The sequence below is a fragment of the Nelusetta ayraudi genome, unplaced genomic scaffold, assembly GCF_046127955.1.
Source record: "Nelusetta ayraudi isolate G7.1 ecotype Tasmania unplaced genomic scaffold, CSIRO-AGI_Nayr_v1 ptg000084l, whole genome shotgun sequence".
In the NCBI taxonomy this organism is placed as follows: domain Eukaryota; kingdom Metazoa; phylum Chordata; class Actinopteri; order Tetraodontiformes; family Monacanthidae; genus Nelusetta; species Nelusetta ayraudi.
Window position 1 is genome coordinate 7,792,438 of NW_027466134.1, and position 23,906 is coordinate 7,816,343.

Genomic DNA, 23,906 nt, shown 5'->3' on the forward strand with positions numbered 1-23,906 from the left:
TGGGTCACTCTTTGACACATTTATACGTTTTTAATAGAGGTAAAACACCTGTTTTGGCCACATTCGGGAATAGAATTGCGCTCTTTGTGCCATGCGAGACGATGCGGGTGGCGGGCGCGAAAACGAGCGTCCGGAAAATCACTTGTTTTGGCCTGGCTGCAAAAAAACGTGTCTCCCCCCTACCCTGGGAAAGTGGTACGGTCCCGAGCTCAAATTCCGAGAATTGTGCTCGTCTGATTCTTAGAACTGGGGTTCTTAGAAGTGGTGATGCAAGAAGTTTCTAGGAAAGCGCTACCAGGTGATTTTTTTTAAAAATTCCTTTTTCTGTGTGTGTGTTTTAATTTGGCGCGAATTTGTCATGTGCTGCTGTGTGTTTACTCGTGTTTTTTTTTTTTATTATTATCTTTTTTTTTTTTTAATTCTATCTTTATTCCTTTTTCATTGCCATGTTCATTTGTTGTGCTGTCCGGCGTGGAGCGTCTTGCCGTGCGCGTGTCAGTGTGTGTCTGTGTGACCCCCGTCCGGAGTGGAAAGGCAGCGGCGGCGGCGGCGGCAGCGGCAGCGGCAGCGGCGGCGGCTGACAGCTCGTCCGAGTCCGGCGCCCGGAGCTCGGAGCCGGGAGCTCGGAGCCGGGAGCTCGGAGCGGCCCGGGCGGGACAGACAGCCGCCTCGCTCGGCTCGTGGCTTCCCCCCTTTTCGACACCGTCCAAATTGTGTTGTGAAGCCGTAAATAAGCTTTGTTGCAGATGACTATACAGCGAGGAGAAAGAGTTTTCCCCCCCTCTCGCCGGTCAGAGTGGCTGACTGGCTGGCTGGCTGGCTGGCTGTCAGCGGCTCTCCGTAACGCTCTGATTTGAGGCTGTTATGTTGCGTTCAAGTGTCAACACATTGTAACGCAGTAGCCGTGGCGGCGGCGACGGATCGCGCTGCGAGGCGAACTTTTTGCTGGCAGCGTGGCAGACCCCGCTCGTGTTCAGCAGAGTATTTTTTTTTTCTCTCTCTCTCTCTCTTTTTCTTTTTAACTGCGCTGGTAATTTGCTCTAATGGAGCGCAAAAGGTTGCGCCGAATGAGCCCGTCTGTTACCATAACACTCGCAAGCAGCGGAAACTGCTCTGTGTGCACTTGTGTGTGTCCGCGTGTGTGTGTGTGTGTGCGTGTTGTTTTTTTTCCACCGCTACAAGACACGTCGTCGCACCAAGTAGTCTGTTTTCCACCGTGACAGCGCGCTGCACGATGAGCGCGCAGAGTTGCGATAGTTGCAGAGTTTTATTGGCGCTCGTGAGGGGGGGAGTTGTTGCGCCCGAGACCTTGTTGCAAAGTGTCAAAACAAGACGTTGAACTTAATAGTTGTTTGGTTGCTTATTTGAATCCCATCAGCGATAAGTCGTGCTTCTAAAGTTGTGGTCCTGGTCTTAAAATTCCCTGGAATAATGATAATAATAATATGAATTTAAAAAAAAGAAAAGAAAAGAAAAGTGGCTCCTATTGTGTGTCCTGCATGTCGCTCACCTGCAGGTCGTAATTCTATGATCACGAGGATGTGTGTGTGTCATATTTCGGCTACATTTCTGTCCTCATTCTATTTCAGGACGGGTCCAGTTACAGACTTCACTTCTGACATTGAGTTGTAGAATCTGTCAGCGTGCGCGATCAGGCTTGACGAAGCGGAATGTCGCCTAAATTTTACGAGGGAAGAAGAAAAAGCTAATCTTTCTTTTTGCAGCGCGTGCCTGACACGCAGCTGAAATTAAAAAAAAAAAAAAATTTATTTTTTTTTTTATTTTCTTAACAAAGTCCGTTTCAAAGAGGTTTCTAAGAAGCTGCTCCGTGTTTCTCGGCATGAGCCTCGCACAGGTTTTCATTCTGACAAAAGTGTCACTCGTCAGCTTTCATCACTGTGTTGTTTTCTGCCACGGGGGCATGTGCGCTCAAATGAACGATTGTTTTGTTTTGTTTTGTTTTGTTTTGTTTTGAATTCTCGCTCAACTTTCATTTGTCAAACGGAGCCGCTCGCTGAAAGTGTCCCCCCCCCCCCCCCCTGCAATCCCATTGATCAGATCGTAGAAAGTGCAGTAAAAAGATGAGGAGCCCGAAGTTACTGCGCGGAAGCTCCCTAAAGTTTTTCTTTGATGAAGCGAATGCTAATAAATAAACGGAGAGTTTGTGTTCCTTTTTTCGCATAATTCGTTTGATTCTTAGTTGTTGTTGTTTTTGTGTGTGCATGTGTGTGTGTGTGTGTGTGAGTGTGTGTGTGTGTGTGTGTGTGTGTGTGTGTGTGTTTTCTTAAGGAATCCAGCGCATTTGATGTCTTATTATAGGTGACAATCCGCTATTGCATTTTTTTTGATTATTTATTTATTTTTTAAAGTCGTTCACTTTGAACATCCGGGAGGGAAACAGATGCTTGTTACAAATCTATTACGTTTCTGTGCGACTTCAAACGTTCTTTACTTTCAATTGTTGTGTGAACTTGTCATTTTGCGACTTAGACGGAGAGCGTAACGGGTAGGGGAAGGATTCCAATGGTAGGAGAAAAAAAAAAAAAAAAAAGTCCAGACAGTGTTTGTTTAATAAATGGCGCCGCCTTCTGGAGGAACGGACGCACCGGTTTTTGTCCTCGTCCAAGAGTCTCGATGGAGGATCATAAAATATCAGCTAAATCAATGTAAATAATATTAAAACTTAGGAATACTTCAGCTGAAAAAAAAACCCGGGTAAAGCAGCGTGCAGCATATAATAAAATATTGAGTTTTTTTTCCTTGTTTTTTGGCTAAATATAAATTGAAAATAAATATTTTGTGTTTTTGCTTTCAGATCTCGAGAAAATGGCTTGCGCAGCAGACAGCTGCATACAGTTCACGCGTCACGCCAGCGACGTCCTGCTCAACCTGAACCGACTGCGCAGCCGAGACATTCTGACAGACGTCACTATCCTGGTGAACCGGCAGCCGTTTCGTGCGCACAAGACTGTTCTCATGGCTTGCAGGTGTGTGTTTCCGTTTCCCCCGTCGGACTCTCTTGCTTCGCCACCGCTCGCCCAGAGAGACAAACTGACTGATCTTTGTGTTTCCTACTCTCTCGCCGTCACAGTGGGCTGTTTTACACCATCTTCACCGACTCCCACAAATGCAGCCTCAACGCCATCAGTCTGGACCCGAAGGTAGACCCTGAGGGCTTCGCCATCCTGCTGGAGTTCATGTACACCTCGCGTCTCACGCTAAAGGAGAGTCTGATCATGGCGATCATGAACACGGCCATCTACCTGCAGATGGACCATGTTGTCGACACCTGCCATCGATTTATCAAATCCAGGTGGGCTCCGTTACAAATCAGGAGGTTTTTGTCTTTTGTTTAGCATCTGTTGTGTTTGCCTTCTTTACCATCATCCTCTCTTCACAGTGATCCATCAGCCAAACTGTCCAGAGACGAGTTCCTGGTCAGTCCCCTGGTTTTACCTCAGGACATCCACGCATACCGGCCCCACGATGTTGTTGACAGTTTGCACAGCCGCGTGGCTCCGTTCAGGGACAGCAGACCCTACGGCTCAAACATGTTCAGCGGGGTCGCCAACCCCAGCAACTACCATCTCTACGGCCAGTTTCCGATGCCAGGATTCCCGTTCCCCCTCTGCAAGCTGAGCGACGCCAAAAACCCTTTTGCAGACCTCTCAAAGAGCAGCGTCCATCACAAGCATTGCCCTCCGCACGACAGCGCCAACATCATCAGGGCAGACTACGCCCGGTCGATGGGCACTAGCTCCTCCAGCATCATCCACTCCACCAGCTACACCTCCAGGGAGGTCGGCCGCGATGAATTAAGGAAGGAAAACCACGAGGCGCTCAGCCAGTCCATTGCTCTTGGCTCGAGGAAACGTGCATTTCCTGTGTTGACCCTCGAGCACCAGAAAGAAAAAGATCACGGCGCACAAGTGGAGGAAGACCTGATCCATCAGCACTACCCTCTGGGGATCTCCTCAGCCGGACGTAAAAGCCTCATGAGCAGCCCGCAGAGTCCCCTCAAGTCGGACTGCCAGCCAAACTCCCCGACAGAGTCCAGCAGCAGCAAAAATGCCAGCCTCTCCCAGGGCACCAGCGTGCAGGCCCCTCAAGGCACTCCAGACCCCAAGGCTCGCAACTGGAAGAAATACAAGTTCATCGTGTTGAATCAGAGCGCCAAGGACGACGAGAGCCGGCTGCAGGAACCGGCACTCCGTTCACCCCAGCGCCTGGGCCTGCAGCCCTACCTCCACCCCAGCGACTCGGAGAACCTGGACCCACAACAACAAACCAAGAGCAACGATCACAGCGAGGACCTGCCCATTCCACAAGCGAGCCGTCTTAACAACATCATCAGCAGGTAAGGTCATTACACTTGCACAGCTGCACTTTAAGCTGGGGCCTGACTAGAAATAGCAAGTTTGCCTTTGAATTGTCTGAATTTTTTGCCTGGCACAGTGATGGGTGAGAGGATTTGGGTGTGAACAGGAGCTTCCCTGGAAAAATGTTAAAAGATTTTGACTCCTTTGAAAGTTGTTCTCACTACTTGGGTCTGTTTTACCAACAGCGCCCTCGAGGGGACTCTCCGGGGCAGTGAAAGTCACGCTCCACACTACTCAAGCCACCTGAACTGCTCGTCATGCGGCACGCCCTCCCCGCAGCACTCGGAGGTCTGTCCCAACACCTCCAGGTCCCGCCTGACGGAGGACATGGCAGAATTGCACTCGGAATACTCTGACTCCAGTTGTGGTGAGTTTTATCAACATATACACAATATAATATTAACATGTACAGTCTGTCTGATGTCGGGTCTTGATCCTCCACTGTGATTTTTCCCCTGTATAGAAAACGGGGCATTCTTCTGCAATGAATGTGACTCCAAGTTTGCCGAGGATGAAGCGCTCAAACAGCACATGCTTCAGGTGCACAGTGACAAGCCATACAAGTGTGACCGCTGCCAGGCTGCTTTCCGCTACAAGGGGAACCTCGCAAGCCACAAGACTGTCCACACAGGTACGTCCAGGAGGATCCACTCGCTGCCTGTCGGTAGTCCAGTTCTACACAGATGATAACAAAATTTTCTCTTCTTCGCTTTTTTTTTTTTTTTTTTGTTCCAGGAGAGAAGCCGTATCGCTGTAATATCTGTGGTGCTCAGTTCAATCGACCAGCTAACCTCAAGACTCACACCCGCATCCACTCAGGAGAGAAGCCATACAAGTGTGAGACATGCGGCGCTCGTTTTGTACAGGTAAAAAAAAAAATCCTCAGTCTGGAAGAATATTTGACCTTTCTGATGTGGGATGAAATGAAGTGCAGCTATTGCGGCAGAATGATAACATTTAGGGGGTTCATATTATTTTTTTGGTGGGATTCTTTGGATTCCAGCACTCCTGAAATCTAAAATGCCATGTGGTTGATTTGAGAAAAGACACTTGCTAAATGTTAAACTCGTCATTCGGTTTGATTCAGACTGATGGTTTTGTGTGTTGCAGGTTGCTCATCTCCGCGCCCATGTGCTAATCCACACGGGTGAGAAGCCATATCCGTGTGAGATCTGTGGAACTCGCTTTCGCCACCTACAGACGTTGAAGAGCCACCTGCGCATCCACACTGGAGAGAAGCCCTACCATGTAGGTCACCTTTGGGTTTTGGGTTAAAAAAGTGATGATTGAACAAACAAAACGTCAATGACAACAACAAAAACAACAACAACAAAAAAGAATGCGCTGGCTCGCTTAACGCCGCCTCTTTCTTCTATCCTCCTCCAGTGTGAGAAATGCAACTTGCACTTCCGCCACAAGAGTCAACTCCGGCTGCACCTGCGACAGAAGCACGGCGCCATCACCAACACCAAGATCCAGTACCGCATGTCGACGCCGACGGACATGCCCACCGACCTGACGAAGGTGTGCTGAAGTGGCAGGCAAGCGGAAGGGACGCGGCTTCAAAAAAAAAAAAAGAGGGAAAAAAAAAAGGAGGCAATCTTGACCTTGGCATTTAAAAAAAAAAAAAAGACCCCCAACTTGTACAATCATCAAATATCGTAGTGCCACACTGTGTTCATTAGACAATTTAATTGGCTGTGTATGCCATTCTAAACGGGTTTCCACTACATGTGAACATAAGAGCCACAAATGGCGTCTTCGTCACTTTATTGTTTCTATATAGATATATAATAACTATATATATGTATGTTGGAAGTGTTTCTAAGCTTTGAAGGTCCCTATATAAAGCTTTATTTTGTTAAGAAGGACGGAATGTAAACAAGCATTTTTTTGGGGTGGGTATACAGTATTTTATATCAGAGAACTTACTTTCTCAAAGTATTGAAAATTTTGATTGACGGGTGGGCCATATATTTTAAGATGACAAGATTTGCAGCTGTACAGGCTTGACTTCACATTTTCATGTAGACGTGCGCGCACCGCGTCAAGTTACCATGTTCACGTGATGAGAGGGGGGGATTGGGTGGGAGAAAAGGGGGAGAAAAAAAGAGCCTGTCGTTGGCGTTGTTGTTGTTGTTGGTTTGAGTCAGGAACATGTCAGACGATTGCTGCTGCTGTCTGATATGCATAGTGTACTCTGTTACCGTCGCCAGCTGTGGGTGCACACGAAGGGGTGGGGGGGTGACTGCGTAAATATTGTGACATATTGTGTAGTTCTATTTGTGGGATTGCTCTCTGCTGGCGGAGCCAATCCAAGTGTTGAAATGCATTTCAAGGTACTGCATTGTACTGAGCAAGAAAATATTTTGTATTTGTATTGATGTGAATTTTGTTTTCTGGTTTGTTTGTTGATTTTTTTTCCATTAAGTGAAGGTTTACAGTTTTTTGGTTATTGTTCTTGATCCTACAGTAAAGTTGTTCGTGTTGAAAGGTTTTTTTGTTTTGTTTGTACATACACTGTGTATTCAATGTGCCTTTCTCCATGGCGACTGAATTCTTCTCCATTCAGCCCGGCTGTATTAAGGTACAAATCAAGGACGCCACTTGTCCTCGATCCTTGTGTGTGTCTATGTGTGAGTGTGTACATATATTTTTTGAATTGCTTGTCATCAAGCCTAAAAACATGCAAATTCATCCTTGTAAAAATTTCCAGGACTTGTTTTTTGAATTAGATGTCTTTTTTAAAAAAAAAAAAAAAAATTAATGACAAAAAAACTGCATTAAGATTATTGTATAATGTTTAGATGTATGAATGTAAAATAAAGGTAATGAATTTCTTTGTATTTACATTGGACTGAGTTTTTTGTTTAATAAAAAAAAAAAAAATGACTCCAGAAGAAGCAGATACCATTTAAAAAGAACTGGAGAATCAAAGTTCTTAAAGTATAAAAGTGACTATAAAATCCATTACGGTCACTCAGTGTGAGGACACGGTTACATCAGTTATTTATCGACTCCTGTTGTTTTAGTCTAAAACTGCTCGGCACACTACAAGAAGGAAGTCAACTACTCATAATTAAAAAAAAAATGAATTGAAAAATGTTTAAAGCTTTTTGATAATACAAACAAAATCAAAGCTTAGCTCTACACGGTCAGCCTACTAAAAGACACACAGACGGAGTCAAATTCAAGAACAAATGATGAAAAAGGAACTTTTGATGTGTCGTCACATTTATTTTTTCAACACATTTTTAGGTCATTATTCACTATTTGTTTGTTTGTTATTCTGATCAGGATGACTGGCAGAAAGGAGAACACGAGACACAATATTTTTAAATTGGGCAATCGTTAAATATCTTCCCCTTAGGGCCAAAGTTCCCTGGTTTTAATCTTATTCTGTTGTACCAATAATGTAGACAATAATAAATCATAATTTAACACTTAACCCCCCCCAAAAATGGAACGCAATAGAAATCCACTGAAAGACAAAAACAATCAGAATATAAATAAAATACTTTTTTATTTTGAAGTGACAAGAAAAATTCCAAAAGCCATAGTTTGATTTTGTATGAGATACGCAACAGTGCTTGTTATTTAACTCAAACAAAAAAAGCGCTGCCTGTGTTCCTGTTCTCTGAAACAAAACTGACAACAGAGTCAACTGAAGCCCCCACTCAGCCTGAGAGGTGAAAACTGGTTCCAAATAATTGCAGCTCTGTGTAAATTATTGATTCTCTGGAATGCAATTAAACTAACAATTCTACACAAACCCATCAATGACATGTCAACAAACCAATAACTCCTCTTCAGTCATCATTATTCACAACCCATCACCTCCCTGGCCCACCCAAACCCCTTTCCAATGAGCGCCCCCTACTGGTGATCCATCACTGCTTCTGCTGCATGGCCTCTTTCCGCGCAGCGTCTTGCAGGAGCTGAGTGTCCACCTCATCTGCAGGCAGCTGCACGTACCGGACCACCGAGCCGCGAATGAAACAGTTTTTCACAGACAGCTGGAGTGAAATGAAAACAGGACAATGCGAGACGGCGACACTAATTATCATCATTTTGAAAGTGGGCAGACTGCTCAGAGCGATGCAAAATTTAAACCAGAAGGGAGTCCATTCATGACACTCACAATAAAAGGAACTGTCGCGAGTGACTCAGTTCGGTTGCATTTTCTCTCCCAATTACATGACGCATAGTTGTTTTTTTTAAAGAAAAAAAAAGGACAAAAATATCAAGCCATCTCCAACGGATCGATTAAGGCAAGTCTTTTAAGGTTCAAACGACTGGCGCATTTTATTCTGGTATGGTCTGCTATGGCACGAGCATAACTTGGAGAGTGGTTAAAAGGTAATTGCTCAAAAAGGTATTCATCTGTACACAAGTTATGTCTAAAGAAAAGTAAATCACGTTAATCTACAAACAAATACAGTTTAGAACAGGAGTCACCAACGTGGGGGGCCGTGGGTACCAGGTCTTCATAGGACCCAGTACCTATGAAGTAGCTCAGGTTCAACAAGGTTGGTGACCCCTGTTTTAGAACAATATGAAACCTACCATGTGGGGGTATTTCTCTGGATCGGTGACACTGATGTCTGTGAGTTTAATGTTCAGGTACTGAAACGCCAAATCACAAGAGTAAGTATGTCAGAAGATGAATAGATATGTATGATTCAAAATAATTGTGATAAGGAAATTGTCTCTCACCTGGTCTACAGAGTGAAGAGTTCCACAAATGCTGAAATCGATTAAACCAGAAATGTTAAAACAATGTTAATTCAAATGTTCTCACGTGAGGCAATTGTATTATTATTATTTTTTTTTTTTAATTCGCAGTAGAGACGACATATCAGACACAAGAGTATCAATTCCAACATGAAGTCGTTTTATAGTAAAGAGACATGAAGATCCTTATCCTTTCACAGGAAATATATTTACGTCTCTCCCACGTTTAACGTGATATGAGTTTTGAGCCTCGGCGGCCACCATCTTTCAAAAAAACCGCTAAAAAAAAAGAAAAAAAAGGAAACGAGGGGGAAAAAAAGAAGCCAAAACTGAATGCTACAGGTCACATTGTAAAAACCAAAAGCAAGCATACCTGAGGTCATTTTTTAGCTCCACCACCACATCCTTCCCCACCAGCGACTTGAAAAACGAGTAGAAAAGCTGCCAAACAGACAACAGGAGGAAGCTAACGTAAGGTAGCATAGGCTGTTAATGTTCACAGCAATGCGCTGGCTAGCAAGCTAAAGTGTGAAGAACGATGTAGATGGGCGGTGATTATTTCATTCTTGATCGGATCATTGGCGAAAGCATCTGCTTCCTACAAGAAACTAAATCAATTCGTTGAATCGGAGCTCTTACCATTGTTGCAGCTGCGTTGATGCGTCCGAGCGTCTGGCATTGATGATGATGATGTGCTACGTAATATCCCTGCGACGGGCGCAGTTACTATACTTAACCACACGAGGGAGATAGTTCTGCAGACATCTCGATCCACATTTTTTTTTTTTTTTTTTTAAATTAGAACAAACCAGTTGGAATTTACTGGACTGATGTTTTTTTCTGTACATTTCGATAGAAGTACATATGTTCAACCCTCCGAGGTTCAGAAAAAAGTGTAAAGGTGTACATGAACATCCGGTATTCTACTTCATTTGAGTAACAGATCGCAGATGATCTTTACAGACACATCATATAAAATTGAATGACCACATACTATATCAGTGTTTGACCTTATATTAACCTAAAGAAGTGGTCCTGATCAATTCAGAGTTCAACTTCTTGTACACATAACTTAAATCAACACTTTTAATGCAGTTCATCAAAGTAACAACAGATGGAGACAAATAGATTACAGTGTTGCAGACGCAAAGAGGAATTTATTTACAGTTTCACAGTTTTGTTTAGAGATGCAAAAAGGGATAGGAAATCTGAGACCTCAATTCAAAAGGCTTTTTATTTTAGAGCAAACAGTTAATAATGACACGTTCTGTGCGTTAAACAGCTACTAGTGATTGAGTCGCGCAAAACAAGTTGCACTCATGAAATGTAACCGGATCATAAGGAGTTCCAGACAATCCATGTTTTAAAATTCTGCTGTTTTTCTCGCCTTCAAAGAAAAGCTAGACAATTTGGCTGATATGCTCTCGATGCAGTTTGGAAGAAATATTACGGTCTGGCAAGGGAAGCAAGCAGCTAACTTGATTCAAGAGGAACAGCCAATCACAACTTACAGTAACTGTTTAAAAAAAAATAATAATGTATTTAATTCTCAAATTTAAACCCACCTTCTACAACGATGTGTTTTAGCTTTTTCTTTAACCAAAGCTGATGCTTTTTTGGAGCTTCTGCATGACAAAAATAAGACAGGCAGGAAGCAATATAAGAAAGGCTAACTTTTACTGACAGGATAAACAAGATAGAGACAGATTGTTGTCAGAAAACACTTGCAAAATTGCAAATGCAAAATAAAAAAATAAAAAAAATTGAGATAATGAAATTAAACATTTTTTTTTTTTTACCAGACCACATGCTTAGCTTCCAAACATGTAGAACTCGGGTCGATGCCGGCCATCACTGCAAACAAGCCTTCACAGAATGCTCCTTTTGGGAACTTCAGGCTGACCTGGAGAAGTAGAGTCAGACTTATAAGCTGTAGGTGATATAAAGATAATGCCCAGTTAAGATGTTGTGTTTCCCTTACCGTCTCTGTGTGCTGAAGACTGGGCAGGCCGAGCCGGTAGCCTTTTGACCGGCAGTTCTAAGTTGTCCCTGTAGTCTCTGGGTTTGGGAGCCAGTGCCTCAGCCATGCCTGGCCGGGACTTTGTAGGTAACGGAGGCCTGCCATGTAACATCGCTCCCTCTGAGCGAGAGGGCACCACTGGTTTCTTGTGCGTGGAGTGGTGAGCGGCAATCGGCGTCGGGGGCTGAGGTTTGCTTTCGGAACAGGTGTAGGAGCGGTTGCGTGGTGTGGGCACCGGAGGGCGTTCTGCCTCGACGGCAGGCTCTTGAAGTGCGGGAGGCTGCATATGGTCTTGGTCCCTGTTTCGAACTTGCGATTTTGCCATGGAGCCATACAACGGGTTGTCAAACATCTCTGAAGACTTTTCCACCTCACCCCTTGGACAGGATGTTGGACACTGTCAGTTTCGACTCATTGGTTAACGAAATACAAAATGCATACCAGGTACTGGAACTTACACAGGATTTAAGACCTTTCCTGAGGGAATACGTGTGCCAACATCATGACCACCCTTTTTGGGAAGGTAACTCCAGCCTTTATCTACCATATTACCCTTTTGGTAGAGAACTCCCATGTAATTGGGATTAGAAATATCATGTGCCTGTGTGATGGACCTGAAAAAGAAAATCAAAACCACAATCACACGTAAGGGCACGTGTGAGACATTCACACCACAGATCCAAAAAAACAAAACAAAAAAACCTACTTGTTTTGGTCACTGCCTTTTCCTTTAGCCGTGTCATCCTTTTCGATTTTGATGAAATCTGAAAGCAGAGCAAGTCAAGATGTGACGCTACAGGAAATAAAACAGGAAGCGGGTTATGATAGGCGCCTGCCAAGCTGATTTCCTGACTCACCGTACAGCTTCTCGGTTGGTTTCCCCTCAGAGGTGTGCAGCTGGATGCCTCCGGTAAATGTGCCAGTTTTCTCTCCGTGGTGAGTCAGAGTGATGAAGAACTCGGTGTAGCAGCCCTGGGCAGCCCGCAGTGCAACACAGCCTTCACCTTTGGGAATAAGGTACCGGTGTATGAGTGACTTACCCAGCTGGATCACTAAGATTTCACCACCCAAATCTCATGCGACCGCACATGCTCCAAAATAACTTTTTCTTTTAGTTCAAGAATTCCATCAGAATCAGCTTCCTTTTTTGTAGTGGGGAAACCAGGAAGCTATTGCAAGAGGCTTCCTTTTAGAGGCCTCAAAAGTAGACAAAGAAGTCTTACAGGGAGGTGACTGCAAGTTTAGCCGCTGCTGGAGGAGATTAGCTTTGGTAACAGCAGTTTTATTGGAACTGGTATCTTAGCATAAGTAGAAAAACAAAGAACAGCAGTTAAGGGCTTTTCACATAGGACAACTGGTTGTAGTTGTCTTTGTCTGTTACCATATGACTCGTAGCTGTCTGTTGACTTGACACTGATGAGGATGTGCTGGTCCAAGAGGTACTCTGGATCCGAGATGATGGGGGTGAGCTTAAAAAAAAAAACATGGTAATTTCATCAAGATCATGCCAAAGTGATTGGCCAACCCAAGAAACGCCCCCTTCCAGCTTTTACCTCAATCTGGTTGCGAAAAAAAACCTTTATGGACCCCTCTGAGTGCTCCATGTTCTCTCCCTCTGGCGTTTTGACTGTTTCTGTAAACATTCAGCAAACCAATACAGAGTTGAATCTTCTTTTTTTTTCTTAAGGCAGTCGAATCCAGCATGATCCTCTCAATCTTTGCAGGATAAACTTACTTTCCAAGCAGCTGGAGTGGTACTCCACAAGGAACTTGGTCCTGGATTTTGTCAACAGTAGGGCCACGCAATTCATGATCTGTATCCCACCTTCAGGTGCACTGTTTGGATCTGATGGGGGATTAGTTAAAACTTTGACTTCGCCCTCAAACAAACAACAACTTAAAGCCAGTGAGCCTTGGAGAGTATTGTACCCTGTTTGGAGACAAACTGAGATGCAACCCCGACTTCAAACGAGCCAAAGACGGGCGAATGATCGCTGGTCATGATGTCAGTGGTGCATCCTGCAAGATGATCATTAAGAAAATCCAATCAAAAATCAATCGTCGCAAACCACTGTATTGGGAAGCTCACTTTTTGCCAAAAGAAAAAAAGTTTTCCCTAAAGGTATTCCAAAGTGCGCTAGTGACAAGATATTTTAATATTAATGATATTTTTGATAGCCTCTGGGGAAAAACAACAACAACAAAAAAAAAACTTTTGCAATTCCTGACCTGCACTGGACCAAGTTTGCTACTGAGTGGGACGGTTTCAAAATTGCAAAATTAAGTTTGCAGCAGACTGTGGGAAGTAAACTTTCCACTTAGAGGCAGATCAATACGCCCGCTAGAGCCCTCTGGCTATGATACGCAGTCTATTTGCATCAAGTATATAGTGTAGGATATGAACTTTGGAGTCTAGACTCAGCGGTTTCCATCCGTAAATCAGGAAATGTGCGTCCCTCGGGAAATCACTCACCATACGCGTGGCTGACGACGTGGGCCAGAGGATAGGACTTGCGCAGGATGCGATCGCACCACGAGGGCAGGTTGTACTTTGTCTGCAAGGTTCAGATTCATCTCACATGTGATACCACTGCACATAAGAAGGTTCTTCACAAGCAGCAGTTGAAGTGGCAGGCGAAGAATGATTAAAGAGGAAAAGCCAGCCGGAAAAAAAAAACCCCACTAGTGTTCAACAGGCTGCAAAATAGAAATGTACGTTGTATGAGCCAATCCATTTCTTTTATTGACAGTTGGGGCAGTTGGTAACAGCTAGAGGCCTTCTTTTGGTGTCGGGGGAGTCACCGGATGTGTGTCGCCACCGTGTGGTGAGCCCCAATGCGCTTGCCTTGCGCAACTGTACTGACCACATTCTGTCATGAGACAACAGTTTTGTTTTTTGTTTTTTTTTTGTTTGTTTTTGTTTGTTTTTACAATGGCACGTTGTAGAAAATAGACACAATTCTCTTCAAGCTCACTCTTGCTTCTTCTTTGTTGTCATGGATATAAGTGAAATGTGCAGATATTGTTTCTTGCTTCCTTTACAGCAGAAAGGAAACTAATTGGTTCTCTCATACTGTTGCAAAACTGCATAAACGGGGACTTTTGGAGATGGAAGAATGACATTTCAGACTTCCTGATTCTCAAAAAAGAAATTCCAAGTCTGTACAGCCATTTAACATTTTTGGTGAGTTTACACATTAGACACATTGGTTTGATAGTGGACCAATGGGCATCCTTATGTCAAATGCAGATTAGCTTGTTACTGCACCAATGTAGGTCACATCTTAAATCACATTTTTTTTATATATAAGAATAATTTATTTATTATTATTTGTTGTTGTTTTTGTGAGACACCACAATGTCCATCTTATCAGTTCACTGACCTCAGCGTGTATTGTGCAGCATTGAGCCTAGGACAGAAACACAGCACCCAACTATCCTGTTCAGGCACAGTTCCTGCCCTGGCACGGTTGCTCATGTCATGGCCTCGATTTACAATGAAAAAAAGGGCTGCCTTGCGATTGGTCTGCTTGAATATGACAGACAGATGGTTTGGCTTGTTAATGCCTGTCCAGGTCTTGCTTCCCCTTTCCAAATGCCTTCTATGGGCTCTCGACCAGATGGATAGGTGAAATAAAGCAAGAAGGTTTAAGAAATGATGCCACAAGCAGGCCAGGGTAGACGAAGATGGGTTCCGTCCACCTCCACAGACGGAGATCTTACCCCTGTGGCCTTGGCCTTGGTGTAGGCGTACTTGTCTCGAGTGTCTCTCTCAAAGCGATACGTGGGTGGAAATGTGATTTCCTCCTCATCTGCAATCGCACAATTATCGTTCGTTTTTTTTTTTTTTTTTTTTTTACATCAAGTGCAGTGAACACATTCGACCCTGGAAACATGCCGGCTGCTGAGTCTCACCAAAGTGCAGGAAGACCTTGCCGTCGTTCCTCGCCATGTTCAGCTGGTCTTTACCAAGGAGATCGTTGTACTGCTGCTGTTTGATCTTTGTCACAATGTACTCGGCTTCCTGTCGAGAGGGAGCATGCAAAGAGGTGACTCAGTGGCTCACTTTTGTCTTTCACTCAGTGACTTGCAGCGACAGCAAAGATGAGCTTCAAAAGTGTAAACGTGAAAACCTTTGTGGCATTTTATGGGGGGGGAGGTGGTGGGGAGATAAAGAAAACAGAAACTGTCACAGTGTTCTTTGATACCTGAATGTGAAGGTGTGTTGTTTGTTTTGTGTTTTGTCTGTTTTATTATTAACTCACTGTGGTTGGGAGCTCCACGCGGTAGTTCAAATCCCCGAGCCAGAAGAGGTGAGTGAACTGATGTGTGATGTCGAAAGGGTTGAGCTTCTTGTCTCCCAGGTTCAGAAATCGCAGGATGGTAGTGTAGTTTTGATTACGCCTGCAAAAACGTCATTCAATTAGATATGTATATATAATTATTTTATATATATGTATGTATATATAGTGTTGTTGACTTTTTGAAGAGATTGACACAACAGAGAAAGAATATAGTGGCAGTAACAAGAAGCACAAATTTTCAGAAATGAATGGATTACTAAGATTTTACCATTTTGGTCTATTATCCTATGCAAATTCATTGCTTCTAATTTTTATGAGCAATACTTTTTAGTCACAATCTCAACATCCCCTCGACAGCTTCAGCTTTTCCTGGAACCAGCCGGTAAGAACTCTCCCTACTTGCAACCAAATCCTGTCATGTGATGAAGGACGAGGTGGTTGCCATGATGACACGGAGACAACCTCACCTGAGCTTTTTCTCACTTCCAGAGGTCAGGTGACTGTTGACAAAGCCAAAAGACGTGCCGTTGAACATGAAGGACACACCCACCGCTCCCTTGTTGCCTGCAAAAAAACGTGGTAAAGTAAAAAGTAAAAACACTGCGGTCAGTCCTGGATCAACCCTCACACTGCAGATAGGTGGCGTCGTGTCCGTACCCAGAGTGTTGGCAATACCCGTCTTCACGCTGTCTGAAAAAATGTGAGAGATTCTGTTTTCATGCTCGGGCTTTGCCAGAACCACAATCCGAATGTTCCACAGCGTGTGGATCGCCACCTATAGGTGAAAGAATGGGATTATTCAGATATTTATTTATTAATTAAAGCTTTTTTGCCTATTCATTACTCCCAAAACTGAAGAGATCTGTGTTTTTCATTGGTTCTCACTTCGCAAATCCTTCTGAATCCTAGTTTCCCTCTTTTAACTTGAAAATAATGTTGTATGCAATCTGGAAGGCTTTCATTTGTAACCTGAAGAGTTATTTTATTCTTATAAATTGAAGGACTGTTAATTTGTAGTTCTGCCTTCCATTCATCCATCCATCCATTTTCGATACCCGCTTATTCCTGAACTCAGGGTCGAAAGGGGTCTGCTGCAGTCTATCTCAGCTGTCATAGGGCGAAGGCAGGCTACAGCTTGGCAAGTCACCAGTTCATCACAGGGCCACATAGAGACAAACAACCACCACCCTTAGTTCTGCCTTAACCATCTTTATTTTTGTGGTGTTACGAGATCCCTTCTTCCATTTGTAACAATTCTTCAGAATTTACTCGTGACTTTGGCTCCTCTGCAACTCGCCTGTTTGAAGCTGAGGTTGGTGATGTTCCTCAGGACGCGCTTGACCGTGTCCGACCACTCGCGCTCGCTCAGAGGATCCTCCTGAGAGCCGATGACATAGATGTCGTGCGGGATGTGATCGGCCGTGTCGTCTCGCGTCTTGCCTTGGCCTTTACACTGGAACCATGTGCTGATGTTGTGCGGAGGGCCGGCATTGCCTGCAAGACGATGGATAATTACTCAAACTATACTGTTAACCTTCAGTTTAGGGACGTACGTTCAGCCTGGTTACCCATGTTCCAGGTTCCTACAAATACAGTGATCATGTCTGGTTCGGGCTTTTGCGAATGTTTGTTCTTCATCTGTTGAAGCAGTTGGCAAAAACCTTCTCTCTTCTGGCGAGACATTAAACAAAAGACATACATTTCATGGCACATTGCACATTTCAACCCACTACCAAAGTTTCACAAAATATTTGCTCTTTTCATTCATTTTTTTTCACTTGATTTCATTTTTTTTTTTCGATGAATGGGAAGCTTCTCGGATGTCTATTACCTTTGTGTTCTCAAACACAAACTCTTTGCGCAAGATCTTCTCTTTCTCTGTCTCCAGGATGAGTTTGATGTGTTCTTTCTGAGACTTCACCAGCTGCAGAACTAAAAAAAATTAAAAAAAAAAAATATTTCTGTGTTTTCTCAAAAGAAGCAGCAGCAAAATTTCAATGAGCAGCACAAAACTAGTCTGTCCCGCAAACAGTTGCTAACAGCGTGCTAGCATTCTCACAATGGGATCAAATCAGACAGGAGATTTGCATGGATTGTGTTGCAGTGATAGTGAATTTAGGAGATTTTAAGAATAAATAACAATAATAATAATAATAATAATAATAATAATAATAATAATAATAATATGTCTTCCACTGCTGCCACCGTTTCTCACTTTCAGGTTGAAATTTCCCTTTATGTTTCCAAATGTATCCTGACTCCATGTAAAATACTACATATGCTAACAGTGCCAAAACTGTTCAGTTATGCATTTCCAAAGCCAGACGCTCAATAACTGTTGTCGTCGAAAATTATACTCCACTTGAGCCAAGGCAACCCAATGTTTCGCAAGAGGACCCAGAGTCTCGAGATAACTACAGTCAGTAGGTGACCTTCGGAGCAACACCGGCACTTTACTAAAAAAAATAAATAAAATAAAATAAATCGGCTGGAAGGAGGAGAATGCGACACCCTGACTCACTCTTGCTGTGCACAAAGAACTTGTCATCCGGCCCATCTTTGGATTTCTTGAGGTAAAGCTTCCCGCCTTCCACGTCCACTTTCAGTATCATCTTGGTGGAGATACCCAGAGATTCTTGCTTGACCTGCGGGCGAAAGATGGTAATAATATCTGGATGTTCTAGATCTTTGCACACGTCCTCCTGGTTAGTCCGCCCTCCCATTTGGGTTGCAGTTACAGTTAGGGGAGGTCGGACCAATGGGCAATTTGTTGGACTAGTGGGAGGCCGGACCAATGCCATGCGCCCCTGGAGAGGAGGTTCAAAGAATCACCTCAAACGTGACAATTGGTATGAGGGATTTCCTGTGACCACCTTCCTGTCCAAGGGATTCAAATATGGAGCTCCTGGCCTGGAAGCAAAACAAGGCAATTAGAGAATTTCTACATCGCTGTAAAACATTCAAGCTAAAAAAAAAATAAAAAAAAACATTTGACCTTGTCCTCTATGGAGTAAAGCAGTTTTGTCAGGTGCTCCAGCCTGAGATGTAAAGACTGACTCGTCGAGTCAGAAGACATCTGAACAAAGGAAATAAAGTATGAAAAGAAACAAAACAAGGACAATAAGGTGGATTTTTATGCAGATTTGTATCATCTTGTAAAGTGTCAGCAGTGGCTCTCACGTGTTTTGGACCGTCACACATTCCTGGTGCATGTTGCTGGTCCAGGGACCTATGGAAGACCTCCAGGGCCGGCAGGATGCGGGAGATTTCACTGCCTCACCAGAGACGGCGGCAACGATTAGAAACAACAAAAACAACTTTGAACAAATGTGTACCTTTAGTCAGCGGTAAAACTTCACCTGTTTAGATTCTTGCAGATGGTCGTGGTCAGCTTCTTGAGCCCGGGAAGGTCGAGGTGACCGCTTTGAATTTGCTCAATGTCCAAGCTGAGAGCCGTCCTGAAGTAGTCCTGTATGGCCACCTGATGCTCCTCTGGGATCCTGCAGAGACACGAATTCAGGAGATCTTTGGTGGCCTCAGAACAGAATAGCGTCCCATCTTCTTGAGTAGAATTTGATGTTTAGTTTGTTGAGTTTGGGTTCTTTTTCAGCAGCAATCAAGCAAACAAAACTGTGGAAAATTTATTGTTGAGAAAATAACCAGACTGGCTACCCACACACCGCGTAACTGGCCACAACATATTCATGTGCAAGGATTCGGTGCTGACGAAGCTCCAGAGCCCAGTTTCAAATAATTTCTGATCTGATAGAAAACTAGTCAACAGTGTGAGACAGATCGCTTACAAATATTTCAATCGTGCTTCTGTCAGTGTACTGCTCCCCCTCAAAATGCATTAAATGTGAAATGTTGCAAATTGAAATGTTAAAGCTCTGGCGACCATACGTGGACGTGTCCAGCTGCTGCAGCCTGGTCAGCATTGTGTCCGGCAGAGACTTGGACAGCTGCTCGGCCGTCTTGGCTTCAGCATCTTTGATGTCGTTGGAGGCAAAGTTCCTTGGTGGCAGCTGCGGCGGCAGTTGATTCGTGTCTGTGGGGCCAAAAAGAAGAGAGTTTGTGTGTTTGTTTTTTCGTAAACACTGGCACAGATGACAGTGACGGTTTCGGTGAAGAGGTTATGGCGCTGTTGGACCTGTCTCCTCCTCCACCTCTTCCTCTTTCTGCACCGGGTACTGCAGATGTGTGATCAGGCCCATGTTGGGGTTGTAATAAGCCTCCACCAGCTCAGGCAGCCCAGAGAAGAACCTGATGGGAACTCCCTCCGAGGCCTGGAGAGCACACAGCACCAGAAACATCAACCACCCTTTTCCTAATTTTTACTGTTGGTTTGCTGCTAAAAAGCAACAACAACACACATTTGATGTTAAGTTCTACATTGTGTTGTGTAGTTGAACTAAACCTTATTTTTAAAAGATGTTGCAGATGGAAATCTTGACAAAAGAAATTAAGTACTGCACTCAACATACTAATGGAAGGCAGTTTTAATGGTGCATAGTCGATGTTAGCCTTAGTTAGCATGCTAACATGCAACAAAGGGCATCTTATCCTGTTAGGTAATCAGGACTGAAAGGTCCCCTACCATTTCCAAGACTTTTACTTTTCATCCTGCACTACAATGTCTGACTTTGCTACTATATGCTATTCAATTTCAGGAAAACAGCATATTTAACCCCCATTTAACCCCATGTTTACAGCCTCCTGCTAAAACATTAACCCTCCTACTAAAACTGATGTTTTGCTGGATTTTCCACATGCTTGGAAATGTACAAATAAATGAGAGGGCAGTGCCAGAGCCTGCCTCGAGGTGTGGACACTAACTGGGGAGATTGTCAGTGCCCTTTATAACATCACAGGTGGCTTTTTCCAAAGGTGTGTAATTTAGCACCCACTTTTTAAAGGTTGGACCAGGTAAAGGAAGTAAAGAATGGAGTTTTCTCACTTCTGGGAAGGTCACTGATAAACAAATACATTGACATAAGAAAAAATGGTGAAGTGTACTTTGTATAATGTGGGACCTTCAAAATACGGACCCACAAACATGTAAATGAACCTTTGATTAGTGAAGGATTTTTTTTTTCCTCAGCCAATCCAAGCAAAGGAACAACTTGCCGAAGAAATTCTGTTTCAATTTTCTGCTTTCTCCGGTCCAGCACCAAACTTTTTTTTTCACTACACTCGTTCCTCTTCCTGAGTACGCTGTGGTTTCAACTATGATCATGGTTAAAATCAGGCTATAGTTGCAAAACAGCAACAGCACCTTCTTCTAATCTTTAAGTGTGCAGTCAACGTGCATCATTTGAAAAAAAAAAAAAAAAAAAAAAAGAAAGCACATGCAGCCACAATGGATGAGAAAGAAAGTGTGAAACTGGCTTGAGGGTAACCTGCACGGAGAGCTTCTTGTCCTCATTCGGCAGAATTCTGTAGGTGTACACAAGGTTCTGGTGTCTGTGGTGAGGGGAAATACAGACAGACATCAGAGGAAGACCATGAACGTACAGTGAAGGTAGACGGGCGGGTCGCTTGAGCTGCTATTTAGAGCAAACTTTGTGATAAGTGACAGCTGCCACCGCTGCTGCGAAGCGCAGGGTGTTGCATTGTGACAGCATGCAAATAAAGAGGAACTATTCCAGTATCGCTGTGTGTCTGCATATTATCGCACATTTAAATACAGCAGGCCACTGTTTCACTAGTTAAAGTTGTTTTACTGGTTATTCTTTTATATTTTCAAGTTTCTCCAACTCAAACGACGTCACTCGGGTGCATTAATATAGAAGGGGTTACGATGAGGCAACTGGACTTGTTCTTCTGGTCGCAAGAACAAGTCCAGTTGCCTCAACTTCACCTGAACCCCTTCTACATTAGGAGAACCTTCGACGACTGAGAATCTTCACAGACATTCTGCTTCATACAGGCCAGATGTCTGAGGTGCCGTGTGTCATGAGGAGTTTCCCCTCTCTTGTCAATGAGAAACAAACGACCAAACCAATACCTAATAAAAGTGGAGGTGAAATACTTGGGTATAGCAGGTAACTCACAGGACGCAGAGGGCGTATGCTCCCTGGATGGACTCACTGTCCCGGATGAGGAAGCTTCCATCTCTCGCTGCCTTGGAGAGAAGATCCTCAGCTTTGGAGCGGGTGATGTTGCCGTGACCCCACGGCTGGGAAGTTGGCATCCTGCCGCTGCTGCTGCTGCCGCTGCTGCTGCTGCCGCCGCTGCCGCTGCTGCTGCCGCTGCTGCTGCTGCTGCTGGTGGCCGCTCGTCGGACAAGATTCCAAGCCCTGACCTGTCCGCCTGACCTCCAAGCCGAACGCTATGATCAAAAACCTCGCCTATATTCAGTTCTTTTCAGCCGCACATTTCGTCTTTGTCATGGTTGCGCACAGCGAAAGTAGCTCATTGCACTTGTCACTCCTGGTCCCCTGCGATGGAGGAAGGCAGCCTCAACTCTGAACTTCCTCATTCGCGAGGCTGAGAGAGGAGGGCCTAAAGACACAGCACCTCGCTCTGCTGCTGTTCTGCACAGCCAGGAGTTTAAATCGATTTATAGGCAAATAAGAGTCACTTTTTCTCGCACGATCGGCTGCCGTTCCACCTTTACTGTCAGTGTAGCTGCCTGAAAACATGACTGTGAGATAATGTGACAATGGATTTTTGGTTGGGTTTTTTGTTTGGTCTTTTTTTTTTAAATGAGAGGAAGTGAAAATGGGAAGTGACAGAAAAGTAAAATATGGCAGGAGTGAGAGAAAAGCTTTTACAAACCGCTGAAGTTTAGTTTTGAAAGCCAAATTTTACCGATCTATTTTCAAATTCAGACAGGGGTTGATAAATAAATAAATGCAGGGTAGGGGGAGGGGTTAAAAAAAAATAGATGTTCAGTCTCTCCAGGAAATGAGTTGAGAGTGGGCTGCCATGTTGGTGCGCTGGACAGGAAGTCTTGCAAAAATAAGTGGAGGGAAAGAAGAAGAAGCAGAGCTCAAAATGAAAAGCCACAAAGCCGTCGGTGGGTCAGTGACGCTACAAACTCACCAGCAGCATGACATCAAATTATACTTTTACTTTCAGATGCTGCCGCCACAGTGAACCCACAGTTTTTATAGTCACATCAGGAGGGAGTGTTTTACATTGGATGTACAGCCAGACAAGACACTTTGAATCAGTACTTCAAGTTTATTATTTACAGCTCGAGTCACATTTTCTTGTGTGAATCGCGTCTTTCTCCGTCAAAATGGCATTTTTTTTTTTTTACATTATAAAAAAAGAGACCACAGGGAAGCAAAGAGTTCAAAGTTCATCGTCTTATAGTTCATAGACACAGAAACGTAGGCAAAGAGTATCGGAGGATAACAAAGACGAGAATATACAAGGAAGATTTGTCGGGCGCAGAAAAGCGAGTAAACATGGTTCTGCCCTCTTGAAGTAAAAAAAAAAAAAGAAATCATCATTAAAAATACATTTTAAGTGCATGTAAAAAACAACTGTATATTAAAAAAAAACAGTATAAAGTCCAGCTCGCTGTTCTGGGGGTCCAATAGGTAAGCTAACACTAGTGTGCCAAATCCCTGTAGCGCTATGATGCTTACGCTTTGAAAGTACCCTTGTGTTTTTTTTAGTTTGAGTTAAAGCCTCACTGATTCAAAGACGGGCAACAACATTCCTCTGCCAGAAAACCTTTCAGCAAAACATTTAGCTGGTTAGAGGCCCCATGTGTAACATTTAGTGGCATCCAGTGGCAAGAAATTACTTCTTTTTCTTTTTTTTTTCTTTTTGGCTTACATTTTTCCTAAACAAGCTGTGATGTCAGAGCTACGTCACCAAACCCCGAACAGAACCAGAGCAGCAGAAAGGTGGACCTCCTCTAAGTATAACTGCAAAACATAATAAATAGAATTGCATATTATTAGCAAATGAGAACATGGGTGATGTCATCTGAAGCCAGAGTCTGTGTGGGCTTCCGATTGGCTGCTTTAGCCATGATGATGAAAGAGCTCAAGGTGTTTCATTCCCTTTCTACAGCTCAGGATGAGACTGATCAGAAAACTTTTACATTTGTAACGTTTCCTGTGTAAGTCGGTCCTCTCAGTTTGGCCCATTTCCTGTGGGTTTGCAGTGTTTTTAGCATCGATGCTGCAAATAAGCTAAGCCACACCTCTGTGGCTGGGCTGCTGGGCCACTTGCAGGTTGTCTGCTCATGCCGTGCAGTTAGTGATTTGCATGATAACATGTTGGGTTTTCTTTTTTTTTCTTTTTTTTTTGAAGGGGGCAGAGTGATCAGCAAGCAAAGTAGTGGTTTGTGGTTTGCACACCAGAAGCTAAAATGAGTACTTTACCATTAATTAGATCAGACCTGACTTATTTTTGTATGACACTCAAACCCTTTCCCACCTCAGCGGGACGACGTCAGAGTTCAATATTATTGTGCTTATATTTTGTTTTTTGTTTTTGTTTTTT

At 43.8% G+C, this 23,906-nt stretch overlaps 3 protein-coding genes across 4 annotated transcripts; 1 reads left to right on the forward strand and 2 right to left on the reverse strand.

Annotated features, from left to right (window-relative positions):
• Window positions 1-144: 144 nt before the first annotated feature.
• Window positions 145-7,229, forward strand: bcl6aa (BCL6A transcription repressor a). 2 transcript variants are annotated; one of them, XM_076045127.1, is made up of 10 exons: window positions 1,756-2,244; window positions 2,290-2,319; window positions 2,816-2,987; window positions 3,092-3,313; window positions 3,401-4,357; window positions 4,565-4,746; window positions 4,843-5,010; window positions 5,115-5,245; window positions 5,490-5,627; window positions 5,766-7,229. In XM_076045127.1, the coding sequence occupies exons 3-10, from the start codon at window positions 2,827-2,829 to the stop codon at window positions 5,910-5,912; spliced, it is 2,106 nt and encodes a 701-aa protein (XP_075901242.1). In that variant the 5' UTR covers window positions 1,756-2,244; window positions 2,290-2,319; window positions 2,816-2,826; the 3' UTR covers window positions 5,913-7,229. The 2 variants fall into 2 exon arrangements, with proteins under 2 accessions (XP_075901240.1, XP_075901242.1); XM_076045125.1 differs by lacking the exons at window positions 1,756-2,244; window positions 2,290-2,319 and adding an exon at window positions 145-298.
• Window positions 7,230-7,883: 654 nt separating this feature from the next.
• Window positions 7,884-9,908, reverse strand: smx5. Its single transcript, XM_076045156.1, has 5 exons — window positions 9,753-9,908; window positions 9,487-9,554; window positions 9,096-9,126; window positions 8,946-9,005; window positions 7,884-8,395 (listed from the first exon to the last, which is right to left on the reverse strand). Exons 1-5 carry the CDS (start codon window positions 9,753-9,755, stop codon window positions 8,270-8,272), a joined length of 288 nt encoding a protein of 95 aa, XP_075901271.1. The 5' UTR covers window positions 9,756-9,908; the 3' UTR covers window positions 7,884-8,269.
• Window positions 9,909-10,242: 334 nt separating this feature from the next.
• inpp5d (inositol polyphosphate-5-phosphatase D) lies at window positions 10,243-22,054 on the reverse strand. The gene is made up of 27 exons (XM_076045115.1): window positions 21,491-22,054; window positions 20,837-20,900; window positions 19,588-19,723; window positions 19,341-19,485; window positions 18,797-18,937; window positions 18,618-18,708; window positions 18,433-18,513; window positions 18,270-18,347; window positions 17,959-18,082; window positions 17,269-17,369; window positions 17,006-17,108; window positions 16,735-16,931; window positions 16,095-16,212; window positions 15,905-16,001; window positions 15,399-15,537; window positions 15,049-15,157; window positions 14,857-14,945; window positions 13,607-13,688; window positions 13,063-13,152; window positions 12,869-12,979; window positions 12,687-12,766; window positions 12,515-12,602; window positions 11,991-12,137; window positions 11,840-11,897; window positions 11,592-11,747; window positions 11,095-11,510; window positions 10,243-11,016 (listed from the first exon to the last, which is right to left on the reverse strand). Exons 1-27 carry the CDS (start codon window positions 21,628-21,630, stop codon window positions 10,982-10,984), a joined length of 3,216 nt encoding a protein of 1,071 aa, XP_075901230.1. The 5' UTR covers window positions 21,631-22,054; the 3' UTR covers window positions 10,243-10,981.
• Window positions 22,055-23,906: the final 1,852 nt, after the last annotated feature.

Excerpts from the sequence above, each read along its gene's own strand:
- inpp5d (XM_076045115.1), bottom strand. The coding sequence starts at position 21,630 with ATGCCAACTTCCCAGCCGTGGGGTCACGGCAACATCACCCGCTCCAAA. Across the intron at positions 19,724-20,836 it reads ACAAGAAGCTCTCCGTGCAG|GCCTCGGAGGGAGTTCCCAT; the intron begins GTTACCCTCAAG and ends TGTGCTCTCCAG. Across the intron at positions 15,158-15,398 it reads GCGTGGAGCTCCCAACCACA|GAAGCCGAGTACATTGTGAC; the intron begins GTGAGTTAATAA and ends CCCTCTCGACAG.
- smx5 (XM_076045156.1), bottom strand. Across the intron at positions 9,127-9,486 it reads GAGCTAAAAAATGACCTCAG|CATTTGTGGAACTCTTCACT; the intron begins GTATGCTTGCTT and ends AATCGATTTCAG. Across the intron at positions 9,006-9,095 it reads CTCTTCACTCTGTAGACCAG|TACCTGAACATTAAACTCAC; the intron begins GTGAGAGACAAT and ends TTGGCGTTTCAG.
- bcl6aa (XM_076045125.1), top strand. The coding sequence starts at position 268 with ATGCAAGAAGTTTCTAGGAAAGCGCTACCAG. Across the intron at positions 4,358-4,564 it reads CTTAACAACATCATCAGCAG|CGCCCTCGAGGGGACTCTCC; the intron begins GTAAGGTCATTA and ends TTTTACCAACAG. Across the intron at positions 5,246-5,489 it reads GCGGCGCTCGTTTTGTACAG|GTTGCTCATCTCCGCGCCCA; the intron begins GTAAAAAAAAAA and ends TGTGTGTTGCAG.